The sequence below is a fragment of the Hemicordylus capensis genome, chromosome 5 (assembly GCF_027244095.1).
Source record: "Hemicordylus capensis ecotype Gifberg chromosome 5, rHemCap1.1.pri, whole genome shotgun sequence".
Classification (NCBI taxonomy): Eukaryota; Metazoa; Chordata; class Lepidosauria; order Squamata; family Cordylidae; genus Hemicordylus; species Hemicordylus capensis.
Genome location: NC_069661.1, coordinates 24,649,049 through 24,666,206, shown reverse-complemented (window position 1 = coordinate 24,666,206; position 17,158 = coordinate 24,649,049). Strand labels below are relative to the sequence as shown.

General features: G+C 42.6%; 1 protein-coding gene and 2 long non-coding RNA genes across 4 annotated transcripts in view; 2 read left to right on the top strand and 1 right to left on the bottom strand.

Moving 5' to 3' along the window:
* The window catches only part of LOC128326222 (uncharacterized), a 241,226-nt gene extending 239,082 nt beyond the window's left edge, over positions 1–2,144 (top strand). Inside the window, exon 2 of the long non-coding RNA XR_008307898.1 lies at positions 1,494–2,144. This is a non-coding gene — a long non-coding RNA (uncharacterized LOC128326222). The remainder of the gene's footprint in view (positions 1–1,493) is intronic.
* Positions 2,145–5,682: 3,538 nt separating this feature from the next.
* The window catches only part of CCSER1 (coiled-coil serine rich protein 1), a 1,155,632-nt gene continuing 1,144,156 nt past the window's right edge, over positions 5,683–17,158 (bottom strand). Inside the window, exon 10 of one of the 2 annotated variants that reach the window (XM_053252659.1) lies at positions 5,683–10,561. In XM_053252659.1, coding sequence (XP_053108634.1) covers positions 10,076–10,561 — 486 coding nt within the window. In that variant the 3' untranslated portion in view covers positions 5,683–10,075. The remainder of the gene's footprint in view (positions 10,562–17,158) is intronic. The other variant, XM_053252661.1, reaches the window with a different exon arrangement.
* LOC128326221 (uncharacterized) lies at positions 10,309–16,320 on the top strand. The gene is made up of 3 exons (XR_008307897.1): positions 10,309–10,679; positions 13,732–13,831; positions 16,230–16,320. It is a non-coding gene; the product is annotated as an uncharacterized LOC128326221 (long non-coding RNA).

Sequence of the window (17,158 nt, the reverse complement as noted above, 5' to 3'; positions counted from 1 at the left end):
TCTGGATTGATTTGTTCTATGATCCATTTGTTTGTTTTCCTGGCTGTCTATGGTATCCTCAAAAGTCTTCTCCAGCTCCAAAGTTCAAAAGGGTTTATAGCGTTTGAGGCAAGGGCAAAAAGGGAAAGAGGGGAAAGGTGAAACAAAGGATCACAACATTCCACTGTTCCTGCATCTGCCTTGCACAAGATGAAATGAAGAGGCTGTGGTGAATTCTGCGTCCAAAGGCCAAACAGCTAGATGTGACATAAGGAATCAGAATCACTTGGATTTTTTGTCTCCCAAATAGCCATGGGTTGGGAATTGAAATGGGTTTGGGAAGCAGTGCTGGGGAAGAGGATGCTCAATCCTTTCTGCAGTACCCCATCATGATTCATCATTTTCCCTGAGATCCTGTTTATGGCTCTCCCAATCATATGTAATTTGGTTCTAATGAAAGATTTACAATATATAGCAGGACTAAAGCTTTGGTGGTAGTAGACTCCTAATAACTGAGCAAAGAGGCATCTTTCAAAGTGGTGATTCTTTTATATTTAGCAGGGGGGAGCAACTGGCCCTATCCAATCCCAGCACAACACCCCTCCAGTGGCTGTTGTTGGTGGCTACCTTATGTTTCATTTTAGATTGTGAGCTGTTTGGGACAGGGAATAATCTTATTTATTATTTATTTATTTTTCTAGGTAAATTGCTTTGCAAATTTTTGTTAAAAAGCAATATTTTATTTATTTATTTATTTATTTCCACTTAGAATTGAAACTGGTGTAAAACCTCTCAGGAGGGCAATGTCTTCCTTGGTGACCCCTAGTTTGGGCCCCCTCTAAATGTAGCTGCTGCTACCTATTTCTCTTGGGGTTTCTCCTTCACGGTCTGATGAGGTGGCAAAAAGTTGCCCTTGCACTCTTGCTACAGATACTGCAGCTTCCAGTTTATGGCTCTCTTACTATTTTTATTCACTAGAGCATAATGTCTTATAAGCGCCAGTTGATTGCCTATGAATGAGAACAACACTGTGTTGCTCCCATCAGAAGGGAGAACAAACTACCAATCTGTCATTCTTATCCCTTCCATCAGGCTTCTGCAAAACATCTGTTGCTCACTTATTTTGAGAACAATGTTTTGCCTTGTCTCTTGGTTTAATGATACTGGAAATGTCAGCAGTTGCCCATTTATACATCTACAGTACTTTTATTTTATTTTTTTTGCAAACTAAATAATATTATGGGTAAAAGAATGGAAAGAACTATATGGCAAGGTAGATGGCTGCTATTATCATTATTATTATTGCATGCTTAAACATGAACAGAAAAAGCAGTGGATTATTAAAAGAAATTGATGAGGTGGAAAACAAAACCTGACAATTTAGCAGGACAAAGATGTGTATGTGAAGAAACCCACCTGCTCATCTCCCACCTGCTATTTTGAGAATATGTTTTCCACACATAGTGACAGGTTTTGAAAATATGGTTTAAATCCTTTTCATTTCCCCATTACAGGGCCTATCCGTATGGTCTGCTGCTGAAGACAAAAAAGCAAAGAGATTCAGGAGCAAGGGCCATTGTGCCGGTGCGACACTGTGATGACTTGCAAAGTTACATCCGTGCAGCAAAATGTCTATCAATGCACCAACTAAAGGCCAAACTACAAATTACCAGTGGTGACACAAGACCTCTGCATATCTGGCAGCACACCAAATGCCACCCTCACGCTCATATGCACAAACCCATTTCCGCTGCTGCTGACTCCTCCTCCACCAGTCACCACTTCTGGATTAGTTCACTCTCCTGCATATGCTGCTGTTATAGTTAAGAAAAGGGGCTGCCAAGGAAGAGGAAATGTCAAAAGAGGAGTAGGGTACCAGAGATGCATGGGAGGCACATAGCAAATCAGACTGTGGCTGTGTCAACTGTCTCCATGGAAAAGGCTGAAAGAAAGAGAGAGAGAGAGAGAGAGAGAGAGAGAGAGAGAGAGAGAGAGAGAGAGATTTGCCTAAGGCTTGCCTAGTGCATGGCTGAGTTCAAAGTGGTGACTTGCAGCCCTAGACTCTTTTATTAGGGTGAAATGAAACAAGATAAACGAGGTCCATGTTCAAAATCTCCTTCCTTAATTTTTTTTTTTTTAAGCAGCAATAAAGGATCAAAATCTAATCAAGGCTGTGTCACTGGGGAAAGAAGGTTTTAAGCCTTTCTCCGACACCATTTTTCCAATCTACAGCACCCCCCAAAGCACTCTTTGCCCTACAAAAGAAAACATACCAGTACCCCACATGTCACTTGTATCTTTTCTCCCTTGTGGTAAACAGCAGCTTTGGGGGATATATCAGATTTGTCAGGAAAGCAGTGTGGGAGGGTAGGACTAAAGGCCCTCCCCCATAACTGTGGCCCTGATCTAACTTTTAAAAGATCTGATCATTGAAACACCTGCTTCTAGTTTGATCCTTAGCACCAACAGCAGGCCTGCTCAACTTAGGCCCTCCCAGCTGTTTTTGAACTACAACTCCCATAATTCCCAGCCATAGTGGCCAAAAGCCAGGGATTATGGGAGTTGTAAGCCAACATCTGCAGAAGGGCCAAAGTTGAGCAGCCCTGCACAACAGGGTAATAATAGAGGTAGTGCAAATGATTCAGCCAAGAGGATTGATCCACCCAACAAACCTTGTTAGAATTCTAAATCATTGCTTTAGCACTACAGTAACCAATTCTGGCCACTAGAGGCATGATGAGACTTTAATAATTTAGGGAAGAGTCTGTCGGAATTGTTCTGTTGTTGCTGAAGGCTAGTGCCTGTTTGGGTATGTTGATCTATGTCTCTCTCAATATGAGATGTTTTAATTTCTTGTTTTTTGAACTCAATTTAATGACTCCAGATAATCTCTTGAGCTAAATTTCTTTACCATCAGAGCATACTCTGTTGTGTGAGGATTTTAATGTTTTCCTCAACAAACAAACAAACAAACAACAAACAAATATTTATATACCGCTTCTCAACAAAGGTTTCCAAAGCAGCCTACACAGAGAAATAATAAATAAATAAGATGGCTCCCTGTCCCCAAAGGGCTCACAATCTAAAAGTAAACTTAAGATAGACACCAGCACAGTCACTGGAGATACTAGTACCCACTGCACTGTGGGTCTCAAGGGGAATGGCCTAGAGATGTGCACAAAACCAGCTTTGCCAGTGTGGTTCAAATCCAAACCAAACTCAAACCAACCCAATCCAGTTTGGTTCTGGTTCTGGTTGAACCACTTCGAACCAGTTCAGAGCTCTACTGGTAAAGGGGGATCAGGTGAGGATTCCCCTTTACCAGTAAAGGGGCAGGGGGCTTCCCTAAGGGTAGAGTGGGCAGAAGCGGAATCATTTAGTACTTACAAGCCTCATTGGTGGGCCGCTAGTGGAGAGGGGAGGGGGCTATCAGCAGCTCTCCCCCACTCCCACCGGCCTCCCCCAGAGTAGCCAGGGCCACCAGTGGCCCACTTCAAGCCTTCTCCAGCCTGGTTCAGGCGTCTGCAATGGGGCTTGTAAGTATTAAATGACCCCCCCTCCCACCCCTCTACTCCCCTCCCACCCACTCTACCCTGCTGGACCAAAAGAAGGCCCAAAAAACAATTAAAAACATATACAAATGCAAATTAATAGCTAAAATCCACTAAAATAGCTAAAAAGCTTGGCTGAAGAACTGTGTCCTCGGCTGTTTCCTAAAGGGAAACAAGGATGGAACCGGGATGGGGCAGCTCTAATCTCAGCAGGAAGTGTCTTTTACAGCTCTGAGGGAACTACAGAGAAGGCTCGCCTCCGAGTCGGCACCAGACAAGCTGGTGGCACCTTCAGACAAACCTCCCCTGAAGAACTTAATAGGTGTCAAGGTTCATAATGAAGAAGGTGTTCTCTTAAATACCCTGGGCCCAATATGAGGGCAGTCATAGGATCCTGGGGTCTGGTCCACTGTGATGAAGGATGCTCTTGTGATGGCAGACCCGGTTGAAGCAGAGCAGGAACCCCCAACACACTCCTGTTTCTACGTCAGCTTGCCACTCAGAGGGGCGTAACTATAATAGCGCAAGGGGAGACACTTGTCTGGGGGCCTACTGCCTTGGGCCCCCCCCTGAGGCCAGTCACATGACTGACTCCCCCAGCCGTGCATGCGCCCGGGCTTCCTTCAGTTGTATTCATCCTCCAAAATTCATGAGAGTGTTAAGACCTGGAGCTACCAGAACAGCATGTCTTTCTCTGTACCATTAAATGACTTGCATCGTCCACAATTTACAAAACCTTTAAAAAAATAATTAAGTATGATGTTCTGTTGTGACACATAGGTTATACACACACACACACACAATGCTTTTTAACTATGCTTTTTGTTAACTATGCTTTTTTGTTACCACTATTCAGCCTCATTGAAGATTTCTTTACTTCATGAGCTGAGCTCCAGTGAGGGGGGCCCCATTTTAAAATCTTGTCTCTGGGCCCACTCCAACCTTGCTATGCCCCTGCTGCCCAGGGATTAGCCTTCTCATGAGAGGGCCAGTCCACTGCAAGCTGAAATGATATAGCCCAGTCTAATAGCTATAGCCTATGTGGCTTCCACTCACCAGTTTTTGTTCTCTTTTTTCAAAGAAGTAGACATCTCTGAATCTTATGAAGCCTGATCAGTGGGGAGTAGGTCTGGAATATGTTCCATCACAGATGCTGGCAGTAGAACAATTTGGTCACACCCTTGCTTTCAAGTTATGTCTGTAAATCAGCTAGCAGCCTCAGCAGAATTCTGTCTCAATATGAAATGTGGTAGCTACCATTTCTGAAGGGTCTCTGTCATTGTCTGGTGCTTTACATGAAATCAAATTTTCATCTGATGGGTCATTCCAGGATAATGGTGATAGAGTCTCTACCTGAACAGCAAGATTTATCTCGTCCCTTTGTTAGGCTAGAAGCTCTGATGATCCATCCAGAAACATCCAACATGGTGGGGAGTACAATGAGCAGAGGTACTCTTACCCCTGGATTTCGGAACTGAAGTCCAGGGCCTCCATACCCACTGGGGCCCCTCAAATCCTTTTTAGTCTTTCCTGGGTGGCACGTATGTTGGGCACTTCTGGTTTGCCGCTGACTGGAGTAGCAAGGAGGTATGCTGCCGCTCCATGCCAGTGATTTTGCAGACAGTGCCAGTGGGGAAAATGTGGCGGTGGTTGGGGGGAAGAGCACCCTCCTCACTCCTTAAAGTTAACCCTTCCCCACTGCTGAATCAGCCATCTGCAGTTCCGTGCACATCCCTATGAGAAGTGACTTAGAACATAATTCTGCACCAGCTCTTTGAGAAGCAAATGTAGGACGTTTGATTGAAATAGAAACTTTTTCTGCTCCCTGAAGGATTACGTTTGCCTTAAAATGTCAATTATAACACCACCATTGTGATTTGGAAATCACACACTTCACAATAGTGGTTTTGGAAGTAGCAATTTGCTAGGGAAGTTTTACAAGAGTTACGTTTTTGTTTTATAGACACATTCAGAAAAAGAAAAAGGAAAGGAAAGAGACATATCTTCCAAAAATAAGAAGTCCTTTTCCCTTGCGTGATGTCAGAAGGGTGGATATGTACAGCCTTGGAAAGATGTATAAATCATTTTTATGCATAGAACTGTCTTAGGAAACTAGAGATTTCAGTACAAAGGAATCTAGTCACTGAAAAAGTGTCTGCAAGCTGTTGTTTTATGAGTTACATTATACACAGGAGGATACTAGAAAGTACCCCTGGTTTATAGGTATTGTTGCACTGTACATTGCTATGTAGAGAAGACCCTTCTCTCATTTACATTTTAGAAATACTATGCAGAAAATACTGATACAAAACAACTACAAGTGGATATTTCTAGCAAACATCCCTTGTTTTAATTGCTCTACTGTTCACCAAGTGTTTTTATGTTTTAGCTTTTAAAAAAAAATCTTCCAAGAAAATATTTGAATTTAAATTCCCATATCATAGGTTTAGACAAGTTTTTTTTTCTTGTTACAAAATGTAATCCAAACATTGGCTACCCAAGAAATAAACAAGCATTATACAGTATATATGTATAAAATGGAAGAAAACTCCTTTATTTGTGTAGAATAGTGCATTTGTGTCCTGGAAAGAATTGCTTTGATTCTTTGATATTATATGATAAATGATATCATATAATTTATGATCATTTATTGACACAGTTGGAACAGACCTCATGTAGAAATCTTTTTTATAAACAGGTTGAAAACCATAGTTAATAGTAGGAGGCCTTTTATGGGCCTCCGAACAGGTTCAAACACTAGGAGGTTCGACGATCGAAGGCGGGGGGGTGTTTCGCACCATAAGGGTGGGGGAGGGTGCACTTATCCCACCCTCTGCTTTCCCCCCGCCAGCACTCGATATTTGCAAAGTCCGACGGGGCGGCAGCATACCTCCCTGCTGCCCCGTCCGCTCCCTGACACGTGTGCCAGCTACTTCCGGCCACTTCTGGCCAGGGAGCAGACAAAGATGCAGGGAGGTATGCTGCCTCTCCGTCAGACATTGCAAATACCAAGCATTGGGAGGGGCGGGAGTGGAGGAAGTGCACCCTCCCCCACCCTTAAAAAGCGACCCCCGCCATCAAACTACCCCTGCCCGCTTCTGTGCACATCCTTAGTTAACAGTCTTCAGATGCCCTTTTCAGTCAGCTGTATCATTAACAGAGGACTGAGATGAAAATGCAAAGGTGAACACTGAACTCCATGATACATCGATGATGCACTTTGAAAGCAACCAAGAAGCCTGACTGGCAGAGCAGGAAGGAGTGGGGCTGCAGTATCTCCCACACCAGGAGGGCAATATCAGAAGAACCAGGCCAGGCTTTTCTGATTAAGATGGGCAAATCTACTCACAGTGATCTCCTTCGTTGAAGCTGCCGTTTTGCATTGTAATTTTGCAGAATGTGTTTATTTCCCTTGCTAACTGAGCAAAGAGTCACCTTTTGAAAGTGATGATTCTCTTTACTGAGTTGGGGGAGAGCAACTGGCCCTATCTATCCCCAGCACTGTACTTCCAGTGACTGTTGCTGGTGTCTATCTTATGTTTCTTTTTTAGATTGTGAGCCATTTGGGGACAGGAAGCCGTGTGTGTGTGTGTGTGTGTGTGTGTGTGTGTAAAGTGGTATATAAGTATTTGTCATATATAATTGTTTGTCATATTTGTCATATTGATTTATTTCTCACTCTCCTCCATCCAAGGGAATCAGAGAGGCGTACTTGGGAAATACCCCATTTTATGTGATGGACCCAAGGCTGATGGGTGAGCTTCATGCAATCAGTATTCAAATCTAGCTCAGCAGGGTTCTAGTCCAGTAGTCACTCCAACACTTGTACTGCCCTAGCTCTCAACAGATTTGAAAGGCCACATGTTGATCCATCTTTGACAAAATGGAAGATTCTTTTTAGATCTTTGTCTTGAGTCATGCACTTTCATCTCACCTCTGACAACCCTAAAATTGTTCATGTTCCATTTATTAGTAGGAGACAAAATATGTCTCGAACAATATATGCGTCCCATTATTCTGCTGCACTGGTTTCAAGAGAATTCCTTATGAATAAATGGCTGACATACTGCTTGTTACACAATGGATTCACTGTTGCACAACTCCCTTTGTGCATTTCTTGTGCTTGTGCAACTGCACTCTTGCACTCTTGCTTAACTGCACACGTTATGTTCCACCACATGCATAATGTTGCACAGTATGTCAGCCAATATCTCATCAAGCTGTTAGAATATATGTAAACTGGGTTCATATATATAACATCCTGCAAATCTGTTAGCACGTGCCTTTACTGCAGGAGATATTTCCAATTCAAGTTATATTTGCATCAATATGAAAACCTACTGGCCCTGATCCGCGGAGCTCCGATACAGGATATGTATGTGATGAAAGTGTATGTAATGTGATGATGTATGTAAGAAAGTGTAAGGAACCCTTGTACTAGATTGTTGAGAAGATAAAATGGGGCACTTCCCAAGTATGCCTTTCTGGTCTCAGGTGGTCTTTGACACATTTCATCCCCAACAGGTGGATGAAATGTGTCAAAGCTGAATATGTTGACCCACTGCTAGAAGATGCATGTGCAGCAGGTGGTCCATGCACCTGAACATCACCAGGTCTTAGATATGGTCTTTGTTGTTCTACTTAGGGTCTTTCTGCTCACTGGGGGCATCCAGCAAGGGGGTCTGGATATAGAAGCTTACTTCATCCTACAGATCAGGAGTGGGCCAAGAATTTACCACAGCATTTTAAACAAAGCTTAATGTTCTGTATTGCACATTGTTCAATCTAGCCAAGTTACTCACGTAAGACTAGAACAAAGATGTCACCTAGGACATTATACTGAGAACAGTTTGGAAGCCCTTTGCTGTTGCAGATGGCTTTGGATTCCTTTATGATCAATGTTCCATATGCCATTGGGATGACTTCAATGTAACTAGTTATTTGACATGAAAATAAGTGGCCTTCCTACAGGCTGTGCTATCTTAAAATACTTCTGTTCATCGACAGCAAATGCTGTTTTAAAGCTCTGCTGTTTTTTTAAAATTCTGTGGCATTGATACCTTCCATTTCCATTCACTGACATACCGATTTAACAAGCAAGTGAATATGAGGTAAGTACTCCCTGAAAATGCCTGGCATTCTAACCCTAAAGCTTGGCCTGCAGTGCTGATATACCATCTTTCTGCAGATGTCACATCAGTTTTAGAATAATGGCATGGGTTATGCTGTTATGCTTGGCTAAGCAGTCACCGCCCATCTTGGATACTCAGTTTTCTGGGACTGGATACCTAAAGATCATCCTAGTAAACCATCCTAGTAAACCTATTTTTACTCTGGATTGTTCTGTACTGATGTGTCTTAATACATCTACTCTTTAAGGGAGGCTCCAGCTGAAACCATGTTATGCCAGGATGGTGGTAACGAAGCAAAGGGCACTAGGAGAAAATGTTTGATCAAGAACATACAGCAGAAGTGCTAACATGAAAGCTATCTAGGCATGGTCAAACTGGGGACTGGATCTTCAGAATGATTGCTTCAGTTGTCATGTGAAGTGCTGGACTTGACATTACTCTATGAGTTACGCTGGTCACATTCTATATAAAAAGGAGAGATCTTTGGCCAAAGCACAAATGCATTGCCCCAATTTGATACATCTTAATATAGCAACAGAGGAAGAAGATTGGGCTAAAACAAAATGAGTGCTGGCTATTGGTTGTGGTAAGCTAAATAGAACAGTCATAGAGAGGCAGGATTTCTCTGTATAAATAACAGAAGAAGGCAATCCATTTCATGCCCTGCTTAGGAATGCCTTAAAGCATCCAAATAATTTCTTTTAGGAACCGAAGGCTGAACAAGATGGACCTTGTCCTGATACAGTTCTTAGGTTTGTGTGTAACCCGCTCTGTCATTTCTGCAAATGAGCCCAGCATGGGCAGGCAAGCTCTAACTGATGAGTGAGCAAATTTCATAATACAAAACCAACCATACAACCAAGCAAAAAACAAAACAAGAAACACATGGACAATTGTCCTAAAGACAATTGTTACCTCGCCCCAATTTGTACCAGCTTGGGATTCTTTTTCTTACTAATTCTCTATTCATTCCTCACATCTACTTTCACGGTAACATTAGTAAAAGAACAGCATGTTATTCGATATCATCTTCTGAACTCTTAGGTAACTGAATGGTTGATGGTACAAACAAAATGTTGGGCCTCTTTCAGACATATGAAGATGGTCCCATCCATTCATGATTAAGCCAATACAGCTTCATCATTGACTTCACTAAACTCAGGATTTCACACTTGGTGAATTCCGTAAGACATTCCAACTACTTACATAAGTTAACATGCTAACCTTCCCCTTTCCTTTCCTTCCCACCCCCACCCCACTCCTTCATTTACAGGGCAAGTTCAGATCTCATGTACAACAATAATAAATTTAAAACAAATTGTAGGTAGCAGCTGATGACATCTTTAAAGTCAACTTTAAATTAGCATCGTGTCCCCTTGAAGCATTGTCTGCAACAATATGTGCTGACTCCATTTACCCATCTTGCTGGCCTAAAGTCTGAAGCTCAGATGTATGAAGGTTGTGGTGAAGGAACACATTTTTCCTGCTGTACATGTGTAAAGAGATGGGTCCTCTTGGAGGCTGTCCCAGCCTCCCTATGAAAGTAGAGTGTTGTCGGGGGACAGGAGTGTGATCCATCAGAGACCCAGTGAAAACAGGGACATTCTCAGCTTTGGCCACTGGCTTCGGCGTGCTTTGTGCCTCTCCCACTAAGCCATTCTGATTCATCTCTGCAGCAAGGGCTTCATAAGTGTCTTTCGTGTGCTTGATTACTTCCACCATTTCTTTTTCTTTCAGGAAGTTGCTGAGGCACACACTTGGCAGCTGGCAGCTTTTGCTTTCGTAGGAGGTTGCTTGGTTGCCTGGTGAACATCTAAAATGGTCCTCGGTGGGTGTATGTGCTGACTTTCTGTCCTTTGTGTTGAGAGTTTGGCTCACCATTTTGTTTGGATATGTAGCCTGGAGCATAGAAAACAGAAAGGACAGGAGGATGAAATATCTGGAACGCAACATGTTAACAGCAAGGCGGCTTGGAGCATGCAAAATATTCCCAGTAGAATCTGCAGCTATGCAACAGGTTAAGTATTCCCACCTATGGTTGATTAAAATAGCAACAAATATTAAAAGCTAACAGAAATCCCCAGGCATCATAAGAATAGCATGGAGGACTTTTCTTACAATTTTAAATGATTTTTTTTTTAAAAAATGAGGTACAATAAACTGAACTTGGATATCTTTTCTGAAGGATGGAAATATCAGAAAGACTTGGAGAAACATATGGTGCTTTGTACTTTCAGAACAGATGTATGGAACACTGTGGAGGCATGTTTTGCTTGGGGACTTCCTACAACATTTTCAAAGACTAACTACAAATAATAGACAGTTGTCCTATATTTACTGAATATAATTTGATAAATATAGTCCGTCTGGGCAGACAGGGCTTAAGTATCCATATCAAGCACCCAAAGGCTACAAGAGCAGTTATCCTTGCTATATCAGATCAATGCCCACAACTTGCATTGGCATACATCACAATGCAGGAGGAGGAAACTGAATTAATGTCACCTGTTCCTCCACCATATGAATAGGTAGCGGATGCTACCAGCTACCAAGAGCCTGTTATTTTGCACTGGAGGATCTTGCCTGCTGCTCCCAGCATTGCTTTGGTAACTTTTATAGCAATCAATCACATGGGTCAGGTGACTAATCTTACTTCCAACACCAAAACTGCATCTGCCCTAGGGGTTGTTGGCATTGGTGTAGAAAGTAACCCCTGCAATTGCTTTCTGTGTGTTCTGCTGGAGCATCCCCTATGGCCAGATCCCACACTGCACCAGTCATTTCAGTAGTAAGCCATTATAGCACTTAGCAATAGCAATAGCACTTACATTTATATACCACTCTATAGCTGGAAGCTCTCTAAGCGGTTTACAATGATTTAGCATATTGCCCCCAACATTCTGGGTACTCATTTTACTGACCTCGGAAGGATGGAAGGCTGAGTCAACCTTGAGCCCCTTGGTCAGGATCGATCTTGCAACCTTCTGGTTACAGGGCGGCAGTTTTACCACTGCGCCACCAGGGGCTCATTATGTGGGTCAAGGACCTGGCATGCTTAATTCATACACCCAATGTTACCACTTCCATAGATGCTGTTGATGCTGGAAGGGGAAGTAACCACATCCATCATCTGACTAGGAGTGTGTACAAATCATTTTTTGTGATTCGCTTCACTAGCAAATCGAAAATCAAAAAACCCGAATTGATTCATCAAATCATACATGCAAAATATAATATAATTATAATGATAACAACAACAACAACAATAATAAGCATCCACATCCACAGCACACCCCAGAAAAAAATAAACAAACAAGGAACAAAATTCCAAGGAGCACCCAGTTAAAGGTATTGATGCTGCTGGTACAATCTGGTGGGTCACAGAACCCCAGTCACTAAAGTGGGCTGGCTAGAAGCAAAGCAATGAGAGAAAAAAGAATCTACAAGGAAAGGAAATCCAGACACAGCACCCCGTTAAGCCACTGGGCTGCTTACTATTGTAAAATAATTGGAGAGAGGAACTGCAGTGCACACACACACACAGCACCCCAGTTATTAAAGTCACTGGGTGTGGGGCTTACTAAAAGCAAGGATAGTAAAATAAAATCCTAAGAAGCATCCAGTTAAAGTTATTGGTGCTGCTGGTATAAATTAATTTTTTTAAAATGGGGGGGGGAATAAAGGCAGTTGGAAAGCACTGCAATTAAAAGGTTTTAAAACAACAGAGAGACAGAGCAGGCACGCTGTCTCTCCACTCACTGCTGGGCCAGCCAGGCCAGCTGTCCCAGACCTGCTCTCCTCCCAGTGCTGCTGCAGTCTCTCTCTGTCTCTGATCCAAGTTCTCTGCTCTCCTGAGGCACAAAAGCAATGGCTCTCTCTGCCTCCAGGCAGTATATACATTTCGAAACTCCCTCCTTGGGACCCCCCCTCCTTGCTCCCTCCCCCCTTTCAATGGTGGCCCAGTTGCCCCTGCCAACACTTGATCTGAAAGATAACTAGCCAATCAAGAAGCAAAGAGATCTTAAGCCAATCGGAATCCAGTGCCAGGAGACCAATCAGCGATTGAAAAACACGGAAACAAAATGGCGTCTGCTAAACCAATTGCTAGCTAATCGATCCACCTGAATCAGGGGTGATTCGATTCACGACTGAATCAGGCCCTTTATTCAAGGGGCGATTCGATTTGCAAACAAATCAACAAATCACCCCCAGTCCCCAACAGATTGATTCGATAGCGAATCGATCTGTACATCCCTTCATCTGACATACATTATTGAATTGTACAGATGGTAGTGCTGCAGCTTGGATCTGGCCATAGGGGAATGACCACCACTGCACTGGTCATGTAATATGAGCCCAAGCTGAGACCACTCGTCATCTGTTCTCCAGGAAGATTTTCACATTCAGATAAAAGTTGACTCATATGAAATGATACAGAAGTGTCAGGCTGTAATCTCCTTGCCTGTGATTAAATACCCTAGTGGCACATTTAAAAGCCTTTTTAACAAAGCAAAATCCAAGTGCTGAAAAGTAAAACTAAATCAGTGAAATATTCCTTCTCTTGTAAAGATACATCAAAATGCACAATGTCAGATTCACACGCAAATTCAAAATGTTTTTGTTAATCTTCTGAAATATGTATGCATGAAAGACTGAAAGAAAAAAAGAAGTGACAGAGAGAGTGGGGGAAAGAAAGATAAATATGCTCCATTCCCTAGATGCAAAGTTTCAAGGGAGTTCTTTCAAAGGTATGTCACAACTCACACTGCAATTAGCACATTTTATGTTTCTTTCTTCTTTTAGAAGCTAGTGATATTATAGTTCTAAAGCTCCAGTTTGTGTATGAGAAACCAACTGTAACAGAGTCCATTGTACTCAATTCTTGAAGTTATTTGGAAACGTAATTATACCCTTTGTTCTATGCTTTCCAAATTTGTTTGCTGCTTCAATCTAGCTCAAGCATTTACATGTGCTTCAAAACCAACTAATATTAGTCTAGCTTCAGTATTCTAAGGGGTGAACAGGCCCAGTGGATGTCTTTTGACATTTTCATTTCTGTTTCTTTTAAGTACTCAGATACAGCCACTTGGAACCAAATCTAGAAAAGCCACAAACGCTTCTTTGATCTGTAAAGCCTGTGGTTCAGAGACCTCATAAGCCGTGTGCTTTGTAAGTTTTCTTCTTGTATTGTTTCTTAGTTTTATTAGCAATGATTTATTCTGAAAGTGCTGGACCAGTCCAAGTCACAAACTCATGGGAGAGCTGAACATGTGATTCTGGAGCAATATATTCCAAGGGCAATGGTAAGCACATGTGGTACTATTTTTAAAAGCTTTCAAATAGAATGGCCACCACATTTTTCCTAAAGCAAAACATTAAAGCACATTCAACAAAACTTTAATCAAAACACCTTCCATTCTGAAAAGTGCTACACATAAGACTATACGTACTCTAAAACATATGTACTCAATGGTGGCTGGTGGGTACTGGGTCGTGGGGGTGGAGAGGAAGGCAGATAATATCCCTTTAAGGATCAGTACAGGTCGAGAATCCTTTATCTGGACTCTCGAAATCCGGAAAGCTCTGAAATCCTGACACCATGCCGAGGAAAAAACCAAACACCTCTTGTATTTTCCGCTTGGATCCTCGACCTGTAGCTTCAACCACTCACAAAGCCTCCAAACCAAGCCCAGCCCCAACTCAGCAGCTAACAGTGGCAAAGCAGAAAAAAGCCCCCAAATTAAGCAGCACCTGCAACTCACAGAGAGGCAAAGCAACACCCACGGCTCCGTCTGCAATGGCAGTTGCCTGGCCCCTCCTCAGCCTCGACTCCTCTTCCCTTCCCACATGGATGGGAACTTTGCTGGAGGCATTTAAGGGCACTTGCAGGCAGGGCAGGGGCCAGGGAGGCAAAGCAGCACCTGGGGCTCCACCTGCAATGGCGCTCCGAACAGGGGAAGAGCCTTCCTTTGGGGTGGAGCCCAGCTGGTTTTGTGAATAGGATTGCACTGCCACTCAAACACTTCTCAAGCCGGTCTGCAAGAGGGGAAGGAGGGGAAGCAGGAAGGAGCTTGGCTGGAAGACGGGAAGAAACTTCAGGGGTTGTTGGAGAAAAAAACCCAGTGACCTTTCATGCCCAAGATATCTCATTTATGAACATATTCCGAAATCCGGAAGAATCTGAAATCCAGAACACCTCTGGCCCCAAGCAGTCCGGATTCTCGACTTGTAAAAGCTCTCACCACCATCTGACATCCCGAACATCCAACTGGCCGTGCACTGGCCATGCATCTCTCATTAAAGGTACACTTTGCCTTTTGCTCTGCCTCCCACCCCAGCATCCACCAGCCACCAGTGTCCACTCAAGGAGAATTGAAACAGCAGGCCACCTCAATCCCAAACAGATTATACATTTGGGAGTCCAAGTGGTTCATTGCCTCTCCTCCCTTGCTGCAAATATTACTGCATATGCATAAACAGCAGGACAGGTGCAATGGGGGCAATTTGTGGCCATTTATTTTATTGGGCTGTTGGAAGCAAGCAAATCAAATCAGTATGAACATAACTGAAGTAGACGGGACTTGCTAATTTCCAATATGTTTTGAGTCTGGTTTAGTCACGACCCCTGATTGGCCTTTAGAGATGAGCATATTCCAGTAGCCTTGCCTTATCCATATAAACTTATCCCCTGGGAAAGAAGTACCCTCAAAGTATGTTGGGAATATTACATTTGTTGAAAATTAGGCCATTTCCTCCTAGACCTTCTTGAGTGTTCTTCAGAAGTCCTTCTTGGGTTTCCTTGGATTGCAGTATGTGCTTGAGGTATTCACTCTGAGCTGACTTACACATGGAAGCAGGCATTTGCATGCACAGTTGATGCATAGCTGGCATCTCCCTTCGCATCATGTTACTCATCTAGATCCTCTGAAATGAATGGATGTATTTTTTATGAAGATGGAGAGGCATAAGTAGTTGCCCATGACTTGAGTTGGAATGGGACTAATGGGAAACTAGCAGTGAAATTCAGATGGCATACTATGTTAACAAACAGACCTAACAAGAGAATCTGAAATAATGATAGTATTTGATGGGTAATTTATCCTTAGCAAATCCTTTAGGAGTGAGAGCCTAATCTGAAGAACTACCAAAGTGTATCATATCTTTCCCAATTCATTTATTCTGACCTTAAAAGCTCAGCTTGAAAAATCATCAGACAGCATGCTACATAAGGAAGCAAAGTATCTGAAATAATCAAATACAACTGTTTACTAGAAGCGGGGGGAAGAAACCACCAAAACTTGTTTCTATATTCATAGAACTTTAAACAGCCTTTGTGATCCTGACAGTTTATGTAACTGCAAATCTAATTTACCAACAACAGTTAAACCAGCTCCATAGTATATCCCATCTGTCACCATGTCAACTGCTAAATTTCTACAACACCTTGGTTTCATGCCCACCAGCTCCCAGATCTGTGAATGATCCAATAAGGAATGTAATTTAGCTAGAGTAGGTAATTGTTCTTCATTTCAGTCTTTTAGGAAGCACTCTTCTTTATTGATTTCAGGAGGCACCTAAACCATCACCGTAGATTTTACAACAACCTGGATCTTCTTCTATTGATCAGCTAATGCTGCCTTCTGGCCCTCCATGCAAGCAAAACCAAGCTTAGTCTATGGAAATAACTCATGGTAGAACAGCTGCATGAGCTCTGGACTAGAGGCAAGAAAATGGTAAAATCAAGAAACTAAACTCACCAGAAACAAAACTGATTAAAACAATAGGCCTCAAGAGGATTTGCTATACTGCACTTCTTCTCTGCTTTCCATACATTTTTCAGTGATTTAAAATCAACCAAAGTGATTGGGGTGTCTCATGTATTTCATTTACTATCTATTATATATAATTTGGCAGAGTGAAATTTAACCTTTGGTTAAGCTCTCACACTGGGAATTTTTGGATGTTTCTGTTAATTTTAAACATTGTATCACCCTTGAATATTAAAATATGAGAATGGAATTTGGTACACATATCCAGGGCACAATTCTGCATTTTAGTTTTGAACCCCAGCTCAATCCTCACACCCATTTTCAAGAGCCAGAAAAGAGAAAAGATACCAAATATACTGGCTGACATCCAGGCTTACAATGCACCAGTTCTATGGTAGAAACACTGGGGCTTCTGAAGAGTTCAACTAACACATCTGATGCAGTGGAGGTGGGAAACAAATTTTGGCACCCTCCCCTTCCCCTGGAAGCATTCCATGCCACTTGTAAATATGTCCCTGAGGATTGTGCAGCCCTCAGGGACATATTTTTAAGTGGCACAAGGTGCTTCCAGGGAAAGGGGAGCTCATCAGAATCCCCCTTCCCTGTATAAGCACCAGTGCAGCCTTAATCTGGAACTCTTCAGAAGCACTGATGCTTCATTAGCCTGGATGGCACTGTACTGTGACATCTCCCTTGAAGACTGAGATATTGGCATGCAATTTGGTAC